This window comes from Rhinolophus hipposideros (genome assembly GCF_964194185.1).
Source record: "Rhinolophus hipposideros genome assembly, chromosome: 9".
Classification (NCBI taxonomy): domain Eukaryota; kingdom Metazoa; phylum Chordata; class Mammalia; order Chiroptera; family Rhinolophidae; genus Rhinolophus; species Rhinolophus hipposideros.
In genome coordinates, this window is record NC_138055.1 from 76,186,565 (window position 1) to 76,204,265 (window position 17,701).

General features: G+C 34.7%; 1 protein-coding gene across 4 annotated transcripts in view; it reads left to right on the forward strand.

The window, feature by feature from the left end:
* Positions 1-17,701, forward strand: part of METTL25 (methyltransferase like 25) — a 98,758-nt gene that overhangs the window by 67,594 nt on the left and 13,463 nt on the right. For all 4 annotated transcript variants that reach the window (XM_081060633.1, XM_081060635.1, XM_081060632.1 and 1 more), the window contains exon 9: positions 12,016-12,109. In XM_081060633.1, coding sequence (XP_080916759.1) covers positions 12,016-12,109 — 94 coding nt within the window. The remainder of the gene's footprint in view (positions 1-12,015; positions 12,110-17,701) is intronic.

A 17,701-nucleotide genomic window follows, 5' to 3' on the forward strand; every position in this document is an offset into this window, starting at 1 on the left:
ACTTTTTTTCTCACTTAAAAATTCAAATCTTTCCAATCCTCCATACTCCTGCCTTCGTTTACTTCTCAGAAGGTGGATGATGGTATTTGTCTTAAGACTGCTTTCATTGACCTTTCACCCACGTTTGGCCATGTTGATAATTGTTATTTTCTCCAAACTCTTCTTCAGTATCTTTCATTCCACTGCATTCCTCTAATGCTAAGTGTTCCTACTCTGAACACTTACCTATTTTCTTCTTATTCATCCCCTAAGTGTATTGAGGCATTCTCTGTTTTATACTCAGCTCGTGTCTCTTTATATTTCTCTTTCACTTAGCAATTACCCTCACCACAAAAAACTGGAATTATGTATCTGGCTCCCGCATCTTTGTAGAAGTTCAAATCCACATCTGTCATTTCATCTGAATAGCTTCACTTAAGTGCCTCATAAATACATCAGATTCAGCTACATCTGAAAACCAAAGTCAGCTTCCAACCAATTCCGTTCCTCGTTTTTCCCCTCTTGACTTTTTTTTGTCGTTTCTGAGAATGGCATGGCCATTCTCAGCTTTAGAAATCTTGAAATCGTATGTGATTCTATTCTCCCGTTATCAAACCACACTTTCCAATTAGTTGCCAAGACTTCCACATTATATTTTTTAACCTAGCAGTTGTTTTTTGTGTGACAGACAGCCTATTAGATTCTAGTTAGGATGGCATGTGCAAAACAACTGAAATGATAGAAACCCATCTCCAGTAACAGCAGACTAGATAATTAGGACCAACCCTTATTCCGAGAAAAGCTAAGAACACTGGAGATGTATTGTGTGCACATGTGTGTGTATTTAAATTTGTTTTTAATTGGTTTGAGATCATCAGAGACCTGTCAGGGAAGTTAAAAATTACAGGGCAAATATCTAGGAGAAGGTGGAAACCAGGAGAAAGGAGCCCAACTTTTAGAGCTGCATTTTCCCCAGAGGCATTGTGAATAAACAGCTCCCTGCAAGTCCACAGAGTGGACCGAGAGGATGAACACTGCTTTCAAGAGAATGACAGTTCAGTGAGACAAAAGATGAGTTCATGGCCTGCTTCGTATGAGGAGTCTGTAGGCCCGGTAAACCACTCATACTTGAAGTAAGGTCCCTGGAGGTTCACACTGTACGAGTGAGAGTGAACTAGAAATAAAACAGTCCTAAAATGGACTAAAGCCCCACATGGAGTCATCTCACGCTGTGATTAAAGTACGTTGGAGCACTGCTTCCTCTAGCTGCCCGCAGAGCACTATAGTCGTTAAATAGTGCTAGGACAGTAGTTAATTATATAACCATGCAATATGTTGGTATCCTCTGCTGCTATAACAAATTCCTACAAACATAGTAGCTTAAAATAACACAAATCTATCATCTAACATTCTGGAGGTCAGAAGTCCAAAATGGGTTTCACTGAGCTAAAATCGGGTGTCAGCAGGGCTGCATGTTTTCTGGAGGTTCTAAGGGATAATCCATTTTCTTGCCTTTGACAACTTCTAGAAGCAGCCTACATCTTTTGGCTGTTGGCTCCTTTCTCCATCTTCAAAGCCAGCAGTGTAGCATGTTCAAACCTTTCTCTGAATCTAGACCTCCTCTTCTGCCTCCCTCTCCCACTTTAAAGGATCCTCGAGATTACATTGGGCCAATCTGGATAATCCAGGATGCTCTCTTTATTTTAAGATCAGCAAACTAGAAAATTTAGTTTCATTTCCAACCTTAATTCCTCTTTTCCATGTAACATAATATATTCAAAGGTTCTGAGGCTTACAATGTGTGGACATCTTTGATAGAACATCATGCTGCCCACCACATGCAAAAAATATGTCTGATTCCTACTTTACAACAAACACAAAAATCAATTCATAGTATTAATGGATTGAAAACTTAACTATGAAGGCAATACTATAGTACTTTTAGAAGACAGTATTGAAGAATATCTTTATAACCTTGAGATAGAGGAAGGGTTTATTAAACTAAATACAAACCTGCAAATCTTAAAAGAAAAGATTAAGAATTCAACCACATTAACATTAAGAACTTCTGTTTTCTGAAGATGCCAAAAAAGGAGGGGGAAGTGACCACAGGCACAAACTAATTGCAAGATCTAAAACTGACAAAAGATGACTTTCCCGAATATGTAAAGACTGCCTACAAATCTGTGAGAAAAATTAACCTAAAAGAAAAATAGTGAAAAAACTTGAAAGGCCCCTTTACAAAGAAGACTCTCAAATAGCCAATGAACAAAGGCTAAGATGCTCAACCTTGATAAGTAATCAGGGGAACATAAAATGAAACCATAATGGGATATGATTTTTATAACCTTTAGATGAGCAAACAAGTTTGACGATATCAAATAGTAGCAAACACACAGAACAACTAGAACTGTCCACATTGCCAGTGGGAGGGAAAAATATCATCCCATTGGGAAACAAATTAGCATAATCTAATAAAGTTGAAAATGGCTATATAATTTGTCTCAGCAGCCCACACCTAAGTATTATATCCTAGAGAAAGTATTTATATCTTAGAGAAACTCAGATACATGTGCTCTTCGAGACGTACAAGAATGATCAATGACAGCAATGTTTATAAAATCGAAAATCTAGAAACAAAAAATTCTTGGATAGGAAAATGGATAAGTTATAGTGGGATACCATGCCACAGTGAAAATGGGTGAATAGAACTACATGCATCGATGAGGATGAATAGTTTGAATATAAAAGTCACAGGAAAAGTCCTACCAGATGGTTCCATTTATATAATTGAGTAACAAGCACAATTGTATCATTATGTTGAATATAAATGTATGGTAAGTAACCAAGAAAAACATAAGAATGGAAAATACAAGCAAGTGTGAGTGTTGTAGTTCCCTGTGGGGGAAATGAGTAGAGTGATGAGATAGGGAAGACGAAGGGTCTATAGGGATTTCAATATACTGGTAATGTTCTATTTCTCAAGTTTGGTTCATTTTATAGACAGTCTTTATGCCTTATACATATTTTATAAATATGTATTTGTTTGTGTTCAACAGCAATAAAATTTTAATCTCTTATCCGGGTGTACACTATTGAGTTACATATTATACTACTGCTACTATCTGTTATGGTCACTTCATTAGCATAATAAGAAAACAGGATAAAACTAGTCAAAAGCTTATTCACAGTCTCATACAGCCTGAAAGAACCAGGGCTAGACTAGATTCAGAGTCCGTAAGTGTTTTCACTATCTCATGCTTCTTTTTAATTTAAAATTTTGAGGGGATATGTTTAATGTGAGCTGAGTTGCATGGCTCCTTATATTAACATTATAAATCAAGGTTAACGGAATTGGAATCTCTAGTCAGCAAGAGTATTAAAGACAGAAAATGTGATCACTTAATTCTTTCACATTTTGTTTAGTTTTCCTTGTTAAATAATTTGTCTTCAAGGGATATACTGTTTTAGAATACCTGAAACATTATTCTGAAAGTTTCTTTATGTGTAATTGTTTATATAGCCTAAGGTTAGAAGTAAACATTTTTCATCGACTTAAAAATATATAGCATTTTAACTTTATTAATTATAATTGTGAGTTAGCATCCTATATTTATGTTAAAACTCAGTAATTTATAGAAAATTCTTTATTTCCTTATTAGCTCCTATCTGGGAACTTTGTAAGGGGAATAATATGCCAAAGAAGGAATTTCACAGGTGAAACGTTCTTAAAACACTTGGAAAGAGGGCAGGGAAAATATGGGTGTGTACACTTTACTCACTTTATTATTCTCTTTCATAATAGTTACTGTAAACATCTATAGAGGAAATAAATAATTATGAATTACTTAGTTTTATTTTGCCATAATCAAATAGAAAAGTGAAAACCAGACCATGAAAACTGGCTCACAAAATTAAAGCTAATTATTTAATCCATTACATGTGGCCAAATTGAAATTAGCAAGTTTATCCTTTAGATTGAAAAATACATTAGTTTGAAAATTTTGGGAACTCTCTTAAGTTATCTCCATTTTCAGCAAAATTTTATGTTTTGATCTTTTAAATCTTTCACTATCTACTATCATATAAAGGACATAAAATAAAATAGTTTCATAAATATTTTTTGATAATGGAAAAACTGAATTTTGGTGCTTTCTTTCCTGTGTGTGATTGTTTTAATTAACTTAGTATACATCTGCTTCACCATTTCCTAAAATTTCCTACATTGGTGTTGCTTTCTTGGAAAATGCTACAAGCAAACCATGTTCTTACAATTGTATTTTTAGAAAAGAATGTGGGTGGTATAGGATTCACGTGAGTAGAATTTTAATCAGATCTAGTGTATTCACTTTTATTAAAAGAAAGAATAGTAATTCCTTTTTAGCATTCTGACCATGCTTTATTCTGACAAAGGGCCCCTTTTAATCTGTTCTTCGAGTCCCATCATTTATCTTTCAGAAACAGTCATGTCACTTTTCTAACTTCAAAATGTTTGATAGTTCCTCTTCTTTATACTCAAAACCTACAGCATCCTTATGATGCCATTCGAGGTCATTTCTAATCTGTCACTAATATCCTTTCCAGCCTAATTCATCATCCGGTTCTTCTTCCTCTGCACCCCAAGCAGCGGCCCGGGCACTGTCCAGGTACACTGGATTATTCATCGTTTCCCATGCAATTAATTTTGCACCGTGTATGCTTCCTTGGAGCACATTTATCTGCCTGGAATACTCTCCTCCCCATTTCTGCCACCCTTTCCTTCCATGACCTCTGGCAGGTGAAATCCTAGGCATTCTTTAAAACCAGTTTAGAAGACATCTCTGATAAATTTCTTTTCTCTTTCTCACCTTCTCCTCTTCTCCCATAGTATTTAATCTGTAATTCACTGCTCTTACTAAACTTATTAAGTTTAGTTAGTTGTCTATTCGTCTGTCACTTACCTAGTCAGCTCCTAATGGTCAGTATTCAATGATATATCAGAGTGGTTAAGAGCACAGAATCTGAAGTGCTCTTTGGACCCCATTTCCCCTCCAACTACTATGCCATATCTGTTCTTTCCTTTACCAGAAAACTCTTTGAAAGTGCTGCCAATTTCTTTCCCATTTTCTCTTGAATTACCAATCAAATTTTACTTCCATCACACCATCAAACCACCCTTTTCAGGGGCACTAATGACCTATGTTACTGAATCCCATGGTCATTTCTCAATCCTTATCTTACTTAGCCTGCCATTACTATTTCACACAATTTACCACTCTTTATTACAAACCTTTTTTCTCATATTCTAGGGAAAGCCTCTCACAAGATAACAAGATACTCTCCTTTTTCTCTTTCTCTCTCTTTTTTTTTTTTAGTTTATTTTGCTGATTCCTTTTCTCTTTCAAACCTCTAATTGTCGGAGTGCTTTTTTCTATCAATACCTACTACCTCCGTGTTCTCATCATGTTTCATGGCTTTGAGTACCATCTATATGTTGATGAATTCTAAATTTATGTTCCAGTAAATTACAGTCTTATCCTTCCAGTTGCTCAGGCCAGAAATCCTGGAAGTATTCTTGACTCCTCTCTTTCTCACACTGCCTAGATCCAGTCCTTCAGTAATTTTATAGTCTCTCCCATCAAAATATATCTACAATTCTACCACTTCTCACCAACCTCAAGGCCACCAACCTAGTTCAAGTCACCATTATCTCTCATGTAAATTATTTTAATAACCTCCCAATTTGCCTCCTTGCTTCTAATTTGCCCCCTATAGTCTGTTCTCTATACATTAGCCATAATCATCCTGTTAATATTTGTGAGATTTTGCTCACAATCTTCCCATGGTTTCACATTCATGTGGAAGTAAAGCTAATATTTTTACTGTGACCTACAAAAACTTACATGACGTGGCTCCTCATTATCTCTCTGATTTCGTTTCTACTATTTTTCCCTTTATGTTTCCCTTTCTACTGGTTTTCTTAAAAATGCCAGAAACACTTCTACCTCGGGGCCTTTGCACGTGACATAGCCTCTGCCTGGAATGTGCCTTGCCAGATATCCACGTGGCTAGCTCACACTCTTTCTTCGGTTCTTTGCTTAGAATTATCATGTCTATGATTTCCATCATCCACCATCACTCCTCTCTCACATTTCATATCGGCTTTCTCTCCTATCATCAGCTTCTCATCAACTCTTTTTACTACTTATTACACTACATATTTTACTTATTTGTTTCATTGTTTGTCTCGCAACTCAAATGATGTTCTGTTTGTTTTGTTCACTACAAATGATAGAACCAGGAATTTGGCTCCAGAGTATTTTAGAAATGCTTTTGAAGAACATGGATCAGATTTTGATTATTCAATAATAACAGTGTTCTCCAGATTGTTGTCCTGAAGAGAAATAATTCTGTAAAAACACTTTGAGAGATTAGAATTTCTTAGAATCAAGTAAATGCTTTATGTAATATTACCCTCTTTAAGATTCCCGGCGCCCGTTCATATTTTAAAGACTCCCATTAGTTTGGTGAGAGACCGCAAACTAACTGTTAAGAGCATAGCACGGGATCTCTGCTGCCTGGTTTTAAATTCCAGTCCTCACTGGGTAATAACACTATGATCTTGGGCACATTACTTAACATCTTTTTTGCCTCAGTTTTTCCATGTGTAAACTGGAGTGAATAATAGTGTCTACTTCAAAGGGATGTTATGAAAAATAAATTAATATCTAAAAGTGCTTAAAACAATCCCTAGAACATAGTGAGTGATTGCTATTATTATTAAATCTATTTAACTTTGTTGAAGTCAATGTTTATTTGTTCATACAACCTTTCTTCTCCCAAAACTGTACACAGATTTAATTTATATTTGTAGCACTAAATGTTTTATGGGGCACACTCTCAAAAATACAGAAAAATCTTGAAAGTAATTATTCTAACTCCTCTTATAACCCCGTTTATGATTTATGTGATTATTTTTCTAACAACTCCAAATGAAATGACAACAAAATTAAGTTCTTGTGAATATTTTCTTTAATGCCACATATATTAAAAGTCAACTACCAAATACTATGAAAGATTCTTCTGAAATATGAATATTTGCTAAAATTTAATATTTTCTGTTAGATGTAGTAAGTCCAGTCATGCTTTAAATCCATAATGAGAATGCAGTGCAATATCCGTTCCCTTTGGTGACTGGTCTTTGCTCTCCTTTTACTTTTTTATATCACATCCATTTGATGACATACTTTCCTATACCAGTTAGGCTCTAAATGTTAAAAAAAAAAAGTTATTCTGAATTGAGTTATTGTGGCGTAAATGCTTATACATGTAGACAACATCCATTAGAAGTTTTTATCTTAAATTATTAACCATGAAGAGTAAAGCTGGAATGGAATGTATCTCCTATTGAGATGGATGGGGGTGGCCTTTATAGTGCTTTTAGTAAAGAAATCGTTTTGTCTCTGATGCTTCAGAGGACCTCCCGCACCCTACCTCATAGCAATGCCAGACAGTACCATGCGTGAGAGGGATGCATTTTCTTTGTCAAGCTAAAGCTGAAGACAGGCTGTTTGTGAAATGGGATGTGTAAAACAGAATCTGGACTTCCAGGCACCTTCTCAGCTAGATGAGTTTTAGGAAAGTGTGAGTATGAGAAAGCAGAGGATCTGGAAACTGATGTCTTTAAAATCACTTCCAGCTATAGTTAACCTACTACATTCCATGATAAGTGGCCACTGCATATCTGTACAAGCAGTAAGTGAAACCTCCTGTACAAGCTGTAAGTAAAAGCAAAACTTTTAACAACTCAAGATATTTAATTAAAAAATAAAATACCAACACAGTGATATTACCAAAATAAATACTACCTCACCTAAAATTTCCGTGGAACTGTACAGTTTACTATTATCTTCCACGTGCATTACCTCATTTACATCTTTGCCCTGTGAAATAGATGTTACCTCCATTTTCTCAGTGAGGAAATTGGGACTCTGAGAAGTGATTTGTTTATAGAAGGTAGCATTTAGGTCTTTTGACTTCCAGTCCAAGTGTTTTGTGTTTTTTTTTCTAGTACAACACCATTTCGGAAAGTACTGTTGATTATAAGAGTTCTTATTGCCAAAAAGGCAAAACTTTGGATTGTGGCCTGAGCCATTCTCTTACCCATTGTCTCATGTTCATTGGACAATCTGCTATGTGTGAAGCACACTACCCTCTATGCTCTTGGATACTGTGAGGACTGGCAGATAATCTGTTAGTCTATGGACTCTGCCATCAGGGAGCTCATTCATAGTAGAGGACAGACTTATACATGTTAAAAAAAGGTAACTATTGGACATTACTGGAAAACCAGAAGAATAGTACTATTGCTCTTACTCAGAATAGTAAGCAATGTTTGGAAGTAAGTCCAGCAGTCCTATCACAGCAATAGCCACCCACTGTTTGGCACGGTGCCCATGCTTTCTGGGCCAAATAACTAAGGGACTCATTGTCTAACGAGTAAGATAACTAATATAGAAAATTAATAATATGCAATGGCAACATAGAGAGGAATCATACATAGTAAAATTTACCCTTGGAAATTCCTTACATTTCCTAAAAGTACTGTATACATGATTTTCAGTATATAACCCAGTACAGTAATTAAAATATGTAAAATGGTCAAGTACATATTGTTTGCCTGTCTATAGTATAAAATACATAAAATATTTTACAATATTTTTAATGACATACCCAAGTGTGTATTGAATTTGTATAGGATTCAACTCTCTATCCTTTGGTCACGTGACATCTATCATATAGTAGACAGTTCTAGGATATGGGATCAGAGGGAGGTTTTGTTTTGCTTGCTTGCTTTTTTCAGACAGAGAAACTTCAGCATTTTCATATACGAGTAAAGATTCAGCAAGTAAGGGAAGTTCAAGATACATAAAAAGAAGCAGAGATGGTATCCATATCTCTTACCTTAGGCATTTTATGACAGAAAGCAATTACAGTAGCTATGTTAGTCATATTAATTAATGGACAGTGGGCTTTATTTATCTTCACATACCAGCAAAATGGAAGACTACAGTGAATCTGTAATGTTGTAATATATAATTATCAAAGGCAGACTTTAAATCTGTAGTGTTATATCATGAGAGAAATGGGATTGGCACTTACAAAAATTAAAAATGGAATTGCCCCATATGCCATGTGTTATTAATCCTATTCTGCCCTTTTGTTTTCCATATTATAAGTTTTGACATTTTTCTTGGGCTGCCTCTTTTTTATTTTGTTTCTTAATTAATAGACTTGCAGTATTTATCCTTAGGGTATAGACCCTACTAAAGGCTGATGAATGAAATAGTCTCCTTGTAACTAAAAGAACAGATTGTGTTCTGCATCATAAATTCTCTTTGCAGGTATTATTTTTAAGAAAGATAATTTGAAGATACCCAGACTTTAGAGATTGGTGCCGTGTCCTACAAAAGTAACTTTTTACCTCCAAAAGTTCTAAAAGTCTGACTCACTGTACTTAATCACATGTTGCTTTGATAATATTTAAATTGGCATTCTGTCTTTTTTAAAATATATATACATATATATATATAATATTTTTTTAATCAAAATGGAACCATTGGTACTTCCTACTTCTCCAGTACTATGAAAGTAATAAACCAAGTTTTTTAGACTTCTTTAGCAATAGCACTCTATTTTCAAATACAGTCCGACAAACGAATCAAATAAATTCAACAGATTTTTGAAAAGGACTTATTTCTTATACAATTATACTTCCATTTTTTATGGAAGACTGTAAACTTTTAAAGTACCTCTTTGGAATCCTTAAGGAGTACAGTTTAAAAACAAATTGTTAAATAAAAACAAATTGTTGTAACATAATTCTGAATTGTACGTGTTGGCCTAATTTTAGTATGTTACTATGTATTCACTTATTTTCTTACTACTGTTGTTGGAAACAGACGTTTTGAAATCCTCCTCTGTGAAGTACTTAAATCACACCCAACTCTGTGCTCTCTTCTGCTCACCATTCATGTACCATTGGTTATAACATTTGTTCACCTATCTTCCTTTATACACTGTAAAAGATTTCTTATAAACTGGGGATGATTTTACCCCAAGCACAATAACAGCAAATAACCACCATTTCTTGAGTGCCACTTAGAAGTAAGCCAAATACTTCTGACTGGCCCTAACTGCTGAGAAGTTTAAGCAGTAAATCTAGCAGTACATGATTTGCAAATAAAAGACATCCTACCTGATGTCCATCCCTCATGTGATTTTGTAACTCTTAGTATGTACCATCACTAGTACACTAATGCACTAAGCTCCTTTTCATAGAGCAGAGCAGGAGGGCCCGCAGAGCTTTTCTGTAAGAATATACACAGACACACTCTTGTAAGATGTCATGGAGCCTGCCCACTTCTGTTTGCCTATAGCACACAGGTGGGCATCCTTCCTGTACAATTTAATAATATTGAGTATGAATCCTGTTGAAGTACTGTATTGCGTAACGTTGAATAGCAGTTAATATCCCAGATTCTGAAGCCAGACTTCCTGGGTTCAAACTTTGGGCAGTTTACTTCACCTCTCTGTGCTTTAGATTCACCATCTTTAAAATGAGAATAATTTGACCTACCACGTGGCGCTATATGGATTAAATGAGTAAATGCAGCAAAGGACTTAAGAGTCTCTGGCACATAGTAAACATGAAATAAATATTAGCTGTCATTATTTGTTTTGTTTACATTGCATTTTCCTTATATATTTGTTCAGTGGTTCTCTGTATGTTTTAAATTACACTTGTTTGTTTGTATAGTTAAACTTGTCTGTACCCTGTCTGCTTGACTAATAAGTAGATCTACTTATGGTATTAATGCATTTTCCTGTTACAGTCTAACTAGACGTTTTTGTTTCTGCGAAACACCTTAAGAGCCTTTTTAAGATGAGGAGCAAGAAACTAACATTAAATGATATATTTTGTCACACACTTAATTAGTTCAATGTTCTGTGATATGTAAGAGATACATATCTATTACATGATGTCTGTTATACATAAGATACATAAGTATGTATAGGATCTGATAAGTATACAAAAACTTATAAAAAATGCAATTTCTGCTTCCTGGATCCTATACCTATTCAAATGACTATTATTTCAAAGGAGTTTTTTTCAGCATGGAGTTGGTAAATAAAAATTGCCCTTTAAGAAAATAGCATGACAATATAGACAGGAATGAAGGGGACAGACTTCAGTCTTAATTAGGAAGTAGTTGTAATAATCCAGACACAAGGTAAGAAGTGGAATTGAGGTGACCATCTAGAAACAGAACTGAAGTTAGATATTTAAGGTATATTTCAGTTGAAGAATTGATAGATCTTCATGTTTAATTAATCATAGGGATTAGTATTTATACTGCCAAGAGTGAATGCGCTTTTATTCATTGTTTTTTGATATTGGGAGGTGGTAAAGTTTTCATTCCTTTGATTTTTACACTCATTGCATTGCATCCAAAATTGTGAGATGTGATAGTCTAGCATTGCATTATTTAAATTTAAAGCCATCTCGTGATATTTTGTTTAAATTATAATGAAAATCTGCAGGGCATAAATGAAATCAAATCAGACCCAGCTCAGCATTGTGGTGCTTAATCAGTGGCTGCCATGGAAGAAGTTTCCTTTGCAGAGCTGTTGAATTATCACCACTATCAGCAGGTGTTGCAATGACATGTGTGCTGTCATGCTGAGCTAGTACAGTTAAAATGTGCTTTGGAGCACAGTGGAAGCTTTAGAAAGACCTATAGTACACGTTAAAAATGAGGCTTTTTAATGCTGTAAATTTACAACTTCTTTCTCATAGTATTGTATTCATAATATTGTCCTCCACTGCAGTATGTTGAAGGACTTCTCAAAAGCAAATCTCAAATACTTTATCATATGTAAGTTTAAAATGGTCACAAAAATACTACTATTAATACATTTTTATCACCTCTGGATCTTACGTCATATACACAGAAGGCATTTAAAAATATTTCATGATTCAATTTTGTTTTGCAGTGATCGGCATGTTGGTAAAATTTATTCCAAATCATCTTCTTTTTTGGATTATGTCAGAAAGTCACTAAAGAAGCTTGGATTAGATGAGTCCAAGGTCAGTACATAATTACTCATTGTTTTCATTTGAAACCATACAAAAATTATTTGCCTTCCACTTTTCTCTTATTTGTGAAAAACACTCTAAATTATATTGAAACCAGACTTCCATTACCTTTATTTCAGTTGACCTTTCCTGTCAATGTGGATAGTTTGCTGTCCAGAGACATTCTCCCTTTAGGTTTATTCAGGGAAAAACATGCTAATTCTCAAATCAAAATACTGTTAAAAATCAAGATAACAGAACAAAAGGGAATTGTAAGTAAAGCAAGAGACAGTAGTCTTAATTTTGAACTGCTTTTATTTAAAGATCGTATAACTAATTAAAATTAAAAATCTTAAATTCAAAAAGCCTTTGAATGTGAGAATCTGGAAAGTACTAACATCATAGGAGGCCCAAACTAATAATTAAGAATATATTGTTGAAGACAGAAAGGTAAGCCAATTATAGTAATATATTTTCTAACACTGAGGAAAAAAATAGGCTCTCAACATGATTCAAATGAGTTATTAACTGAAATATTCTGAAATATTAAAGTTATTAACTGAAATATTAAGTTGAACTTGGATCACTCTGGTATTTTGATTAGTTAATTATAAATTGAAATAAAGAATAAAATATAGTTAAAGGAATGAAATGTATTTCTTGAAAGAGAAAAGTTACACAGATTAATTTATTTCAAAGCTAAAGAGTATTATTTATTGTAACAATTATCCATTTACTCCCCAGTTGCTATATTACTTAAACCAAATAGACGGGTACTAACTATCCCTGTAAAATGAGTACCGTATTTTGCCATGTATAAATGTGCACTTTTTTGCCCAAATTTGTGAGGGAAAAATAAGGATGTGCATTATACATGGGTAGTACTAATTCCATATCTATATAAATGTTTTTAATTCTTTTATTTATGCTTATGAGTTAAAAGTGTAACTCTAGAAATCATTAACGATATCCATATGGAAAATAATACCCTTGAATACAATAATCGGTTTTGTTGAACTTACTACGAACTTGCAATGATGAAGAGTTCTGGGTCTTCTATGATGCGTAAATATAGTAAATTTGTTAACTGGTACATGAAATGTCTTGTACCTTGTATCTGTTCTTGTGTTTTGTAATTATTTGTCACATAAAATTTCCTGTACCATAATATATTTAAAAATAAATGCTAAAATTCCTTTATAATACAAAAAACAAGTACCTAAATATAAACAAATAAAAATTTGAATTGAAAAGTTAAAACAAAAGATTTTTTTCCCCTGAAAGTTTGGGTCCAAAATTTTCGTGTACATTATACATGGCAACGCATTATGCACAGCAAAATGCAGTATTTGAAAAAAACATTTCTAACTCATAGGATTTAAGAAAGATTAAATGAGATAATAGTAAATGCTAACTAAAGAGTACTAGTTTTTATTACTCTGATCTTTGCATATGTACTAGTCATAACACTACTGATATGACTTCTATAAATGTTTTTTATTTAGTCACCAAAATGAAGATCCTTCTCATTTTGAATAAATTAACAAGACTAGACACCGTTATCATACTTGTTTTATTTCCGGGTTTTATAAAAAATATTTTTAATCAAACTGGTCTTCCTTCCAATTAATCTTAATTAGTACATATCTTTATTGCATGTCTTAATTTCATGTCTTGTATTTAATATCAAGAACACAATCCCATGCATTATTTTCACAAATCAGGAGCTAAGTTTTACCTAAAATAACAATGTATTATCCTTTGCCAAAAACAAAGCTGTAAAAATCCAGAAAGAATTTTACTTATCATTTCTGATGGCTTTCTTTTCTCAGGTTTGTCTTTAATAATAATCATAGTAAAAGTTCCTTAATATGTTTATTTTATTACTGCTAAGAATATTAATAATAGCTAATGTTTACTAAGCACTTACTATAATTATTATGCTAAGGCCATCGCAACACTATCTCAATTATTCTTCACAAAACATTTATGGATAATACTATTATATTTCCCAATGTAATGATCTAATAAAGAGAGGCTCAGGAAAAGGCAAGTCATTTCCTCAGGGTCAAAGAGCTAGCAAGCAGTAGAGCTGGAACTTGAATACAGATTCAACTAACATCAAAACCTCAATTGTTAACCACTACTGTCCTGAGAAGTGAAATTAAAAACACACAAACACAAAAGGCTAATGTAGATAAGTATCATCATGTGAAATCAGTCTTAAATGATTACCTTTATTAGTTAATAAAGGAAATAATAATGCCCCACTGATTTTCTCATAATATTATTTGAGCTCATTAAAAACAAATAGGTCAAATAAAATCGGTTAGAAAAAGAAAAGGAACAAGACGTCCAGGTTGCAAACCACTGGGGGAGGAAGGTTCAGAACAATATAAGGCGTGTTAAAGGATGTGCTGATGAGAGAAAGCAAGTAGATGAGTAAATGTAATTTGGGAGTTGTTTGTTTGTTTGGCTTTTTCATTTTTTTTGCTTGTTTATTTTATTGTTAAACAAGAGGAATTAAAAGAATTATGTCCATCAGGCCAGAGTGGTTGGAAATAGGATAAGTTATTAAAACCAAACTTACATTTCCAGTCCAATACACAAACCTATTATTCCTCTCCCATGCCATGAAGTATCAGTGCTAAAATGAAAGTTTTGCCATCTAGGACAATAAAAGGATTTGTGTATAGTTTATTTTTAAAAGGAAATTAATTTTCACCTGAGATTCTGACTATTCAAAAGTTTGACCCTGGGGAAATGACTTGCCATTTTCTGAGCCTCTCTTGTTAGAGCATTACATTGGGAAATATAATAGTAACTTCCGTAAGTGTTTTGTGAACCATTTAAATTTAAAATACTAAACATACTAAACTATTTAAAAGATCTTTGACAAAGAATGAGCTGGACTATTTGTCCATAAGAAGAGAGAAATAAAAGGAGCTTATGTTCTAGAGCTTGTGTGTGTGTGCTATACAAATATTCAAATAAATGACAATAATGAAATAAAGACGATAAACCTGGTGAATTGATGGGGGTTATACTGTTAAATGGACCAAGTTGAAAACCACTAAGCTAGAACCTTAGTGGAAGTAGATAGAGGATAATTCAGAAAATATATCCTTACATATTTTTCCAAATCAGGCCAGCAAAAGCAAACCTTTTGAGACCAAAATCATTTAGTTGTTTATCAACAGACATTTACTTTGAAGGTTCTCTCATGTGCCAAGAACAGTGGCAACTCTAGAGCTACAAAGATAAGTAAGACATAACCCATGAAAAAAAGAAAATGAGTGAGTATAGCATGAACTTGCAATACAGACATTATATGAAGTATGGTGGAGGCATAGGGGAAAGGATGACTCACTCTACCTGTGAAGATTTCCCAGACGACATCAGTGCCTTAGCTTGGTCTTGAAGGATGCCTAGGAGCTTGTTAAGCAAATGAGGTGGAAAGGTAGGGAGCAAGGCATTCCTTTCAGGTGTGTGGGGGGAGTAGATTCGGCAAAAACCACAGAGATAAGTAATAAGAAACATGATTCTGGACTTGGCATTGCTGGAGCATAAAGCAGGTAGTGGAGGCGGTGGTGAGAGATGAGGGTAAAGGAGAGGGCACATGTGGAGAGGGCAAGTGAATGATCTTCGGACGCTAAATCAGAAATCAGAACTAGTCATAATCTCTGGGTGCCAGGGCAGGAGTCGTTCCACAGTATGGCCAACAACAAATGTAAGGAGCTCATTACCTTTACCTGTATCCATAATGGTCTAGATTAAATGAGTTCCTCTGACCCTAAAGAAACAGCGAATTCCTGATACAGATGAAATATACAGAAAACCTGTCATCTTTGATGATATGAGAAAAACATATGCATTATTCCTATAAATAAATTCCTGCTGCTCTTTGCAAACACCAAGGTGATAGCTGATTCACAGGAGAATCATTAATGGATGAAAACCATCAGATAAAAGATTTGGAAGAACAAGATATTGACACAGTCTCAAAATACCCCCCACAGACTATTTATTAATTTCAGAAGTGGATAAAAATGGTCACCACCCCAAACCAAGTGATGCAAAGTTAGCATTATTGGAACAAAATGGCATCCTCTCTCGGCATCTGTCTTCCATGGCGTGTCTTTAAAAGCTCTCAGTCCAGGATGTGGCATTGCGTCCAGTTGCCATGTCCCCAGTCACATTTAATCTAGAACAGTTCCTTACCTCTTTTTTTGTCTTTCATGACATTGACGTATTTTGAAAAGGCCTGTTGTCTGAGTGTTTCCTCATAAGTAATGAAACATTAAAGTTACGTGTTTTGGGCAGGAATATTACATAGGGATGTTGTGCCTTTCCCACTGCATCTAATTATCCAAGCCCCATCTCTGTATCAACTCACATCATGAAAGAAGTATATTCCCCTATATAGACTCCTGTACCTACAGTAGTCCAGCCCTGTAGGAATACATTATAAGAACTGTGATTAAGTAGCTTGCTTTTATCAAAGTTTTAAGAAGGAAGAAATGTGGCTATTTGCAAGGAATAAAGATTTACTCGTTTTCTTTCAATCGTTGTTGGGAGGTTATTTCAGGAATACACAGACTTATAAGAAAGACTGGAATCTCAGCTTCACAAAAACCCAGGAAAGCATGCACAGCCTCGTCTCTTTACGATGTGGTTTGTTAATGGGAGCAAGATTCAACACAGCATAGTGATTGAGTGAGTGTTACTTTCTGAGGAATAATCGATGTTTTCTAATCCTTCAGTATTATACCCGTAGTTATGTCCTGAACTACCAACTATTTCACTTTTTGTCCGAAATCGTTTTTCTCTCCAGATTTTTGCTTACGATAGGTTGTTTATTCATGAGTATGCTTCCACCTTTATCAAACTTGGTACATCGCTTTCAGTCCCTTTATGTTCCCCCAGAAAAAGATCTAGTTGATTGATTTGCCCTCTTTCACACCGATTTGGATAGATGTTTCATTCCGCACCATTTCATCAGCAGGACGAGCACACAGGGTTATGCCATTATTTTTGCTCTGCACGAAGTCATCTAGCGAAGGGCACAGCAGCTAAAATTCCAGCAGCCCCTATTCCACTCACAGCAGTTGCCTTGGCCCAGAACTGCGTCCACTCAAAGGAATGGGGGGTGTCTTTTTCTAATTTGCACAAAGACACCGTATCAGCTTGCAGCAGCAGCCCTGTCACCAATACCCTAAATCCCATAACATGAGAGACGCAGAAGAGAGGACACATGTACCTGTGGAAAGACCACAGGCCCGTGGTCCTTTCCCCAGACAGGGATTCGGCAGGAACACATTAAAGTGGGGCGTAGGGTTTGAGGGATTCTGAGTCTTACTGTATTTGGTATGAGGATATTTCTGGAAAAGAAGCTTTTTTATATTATATGGGTTCTGTTATACTCGTATAACGACTACATGATTTCTGTTTAGTTTTTCATCATAGGATGATCTCCAAAGAACATTCAGCATACTTCTTTGCCTTAGGGATTGGGAGGCTCTAAGTGCAATCTGTGCTTGATTTCAGCACCTGTGCTTAGCTAGGATATTTTGGTATCGTGTCCTTCTCCCTTAAGTTGTATAT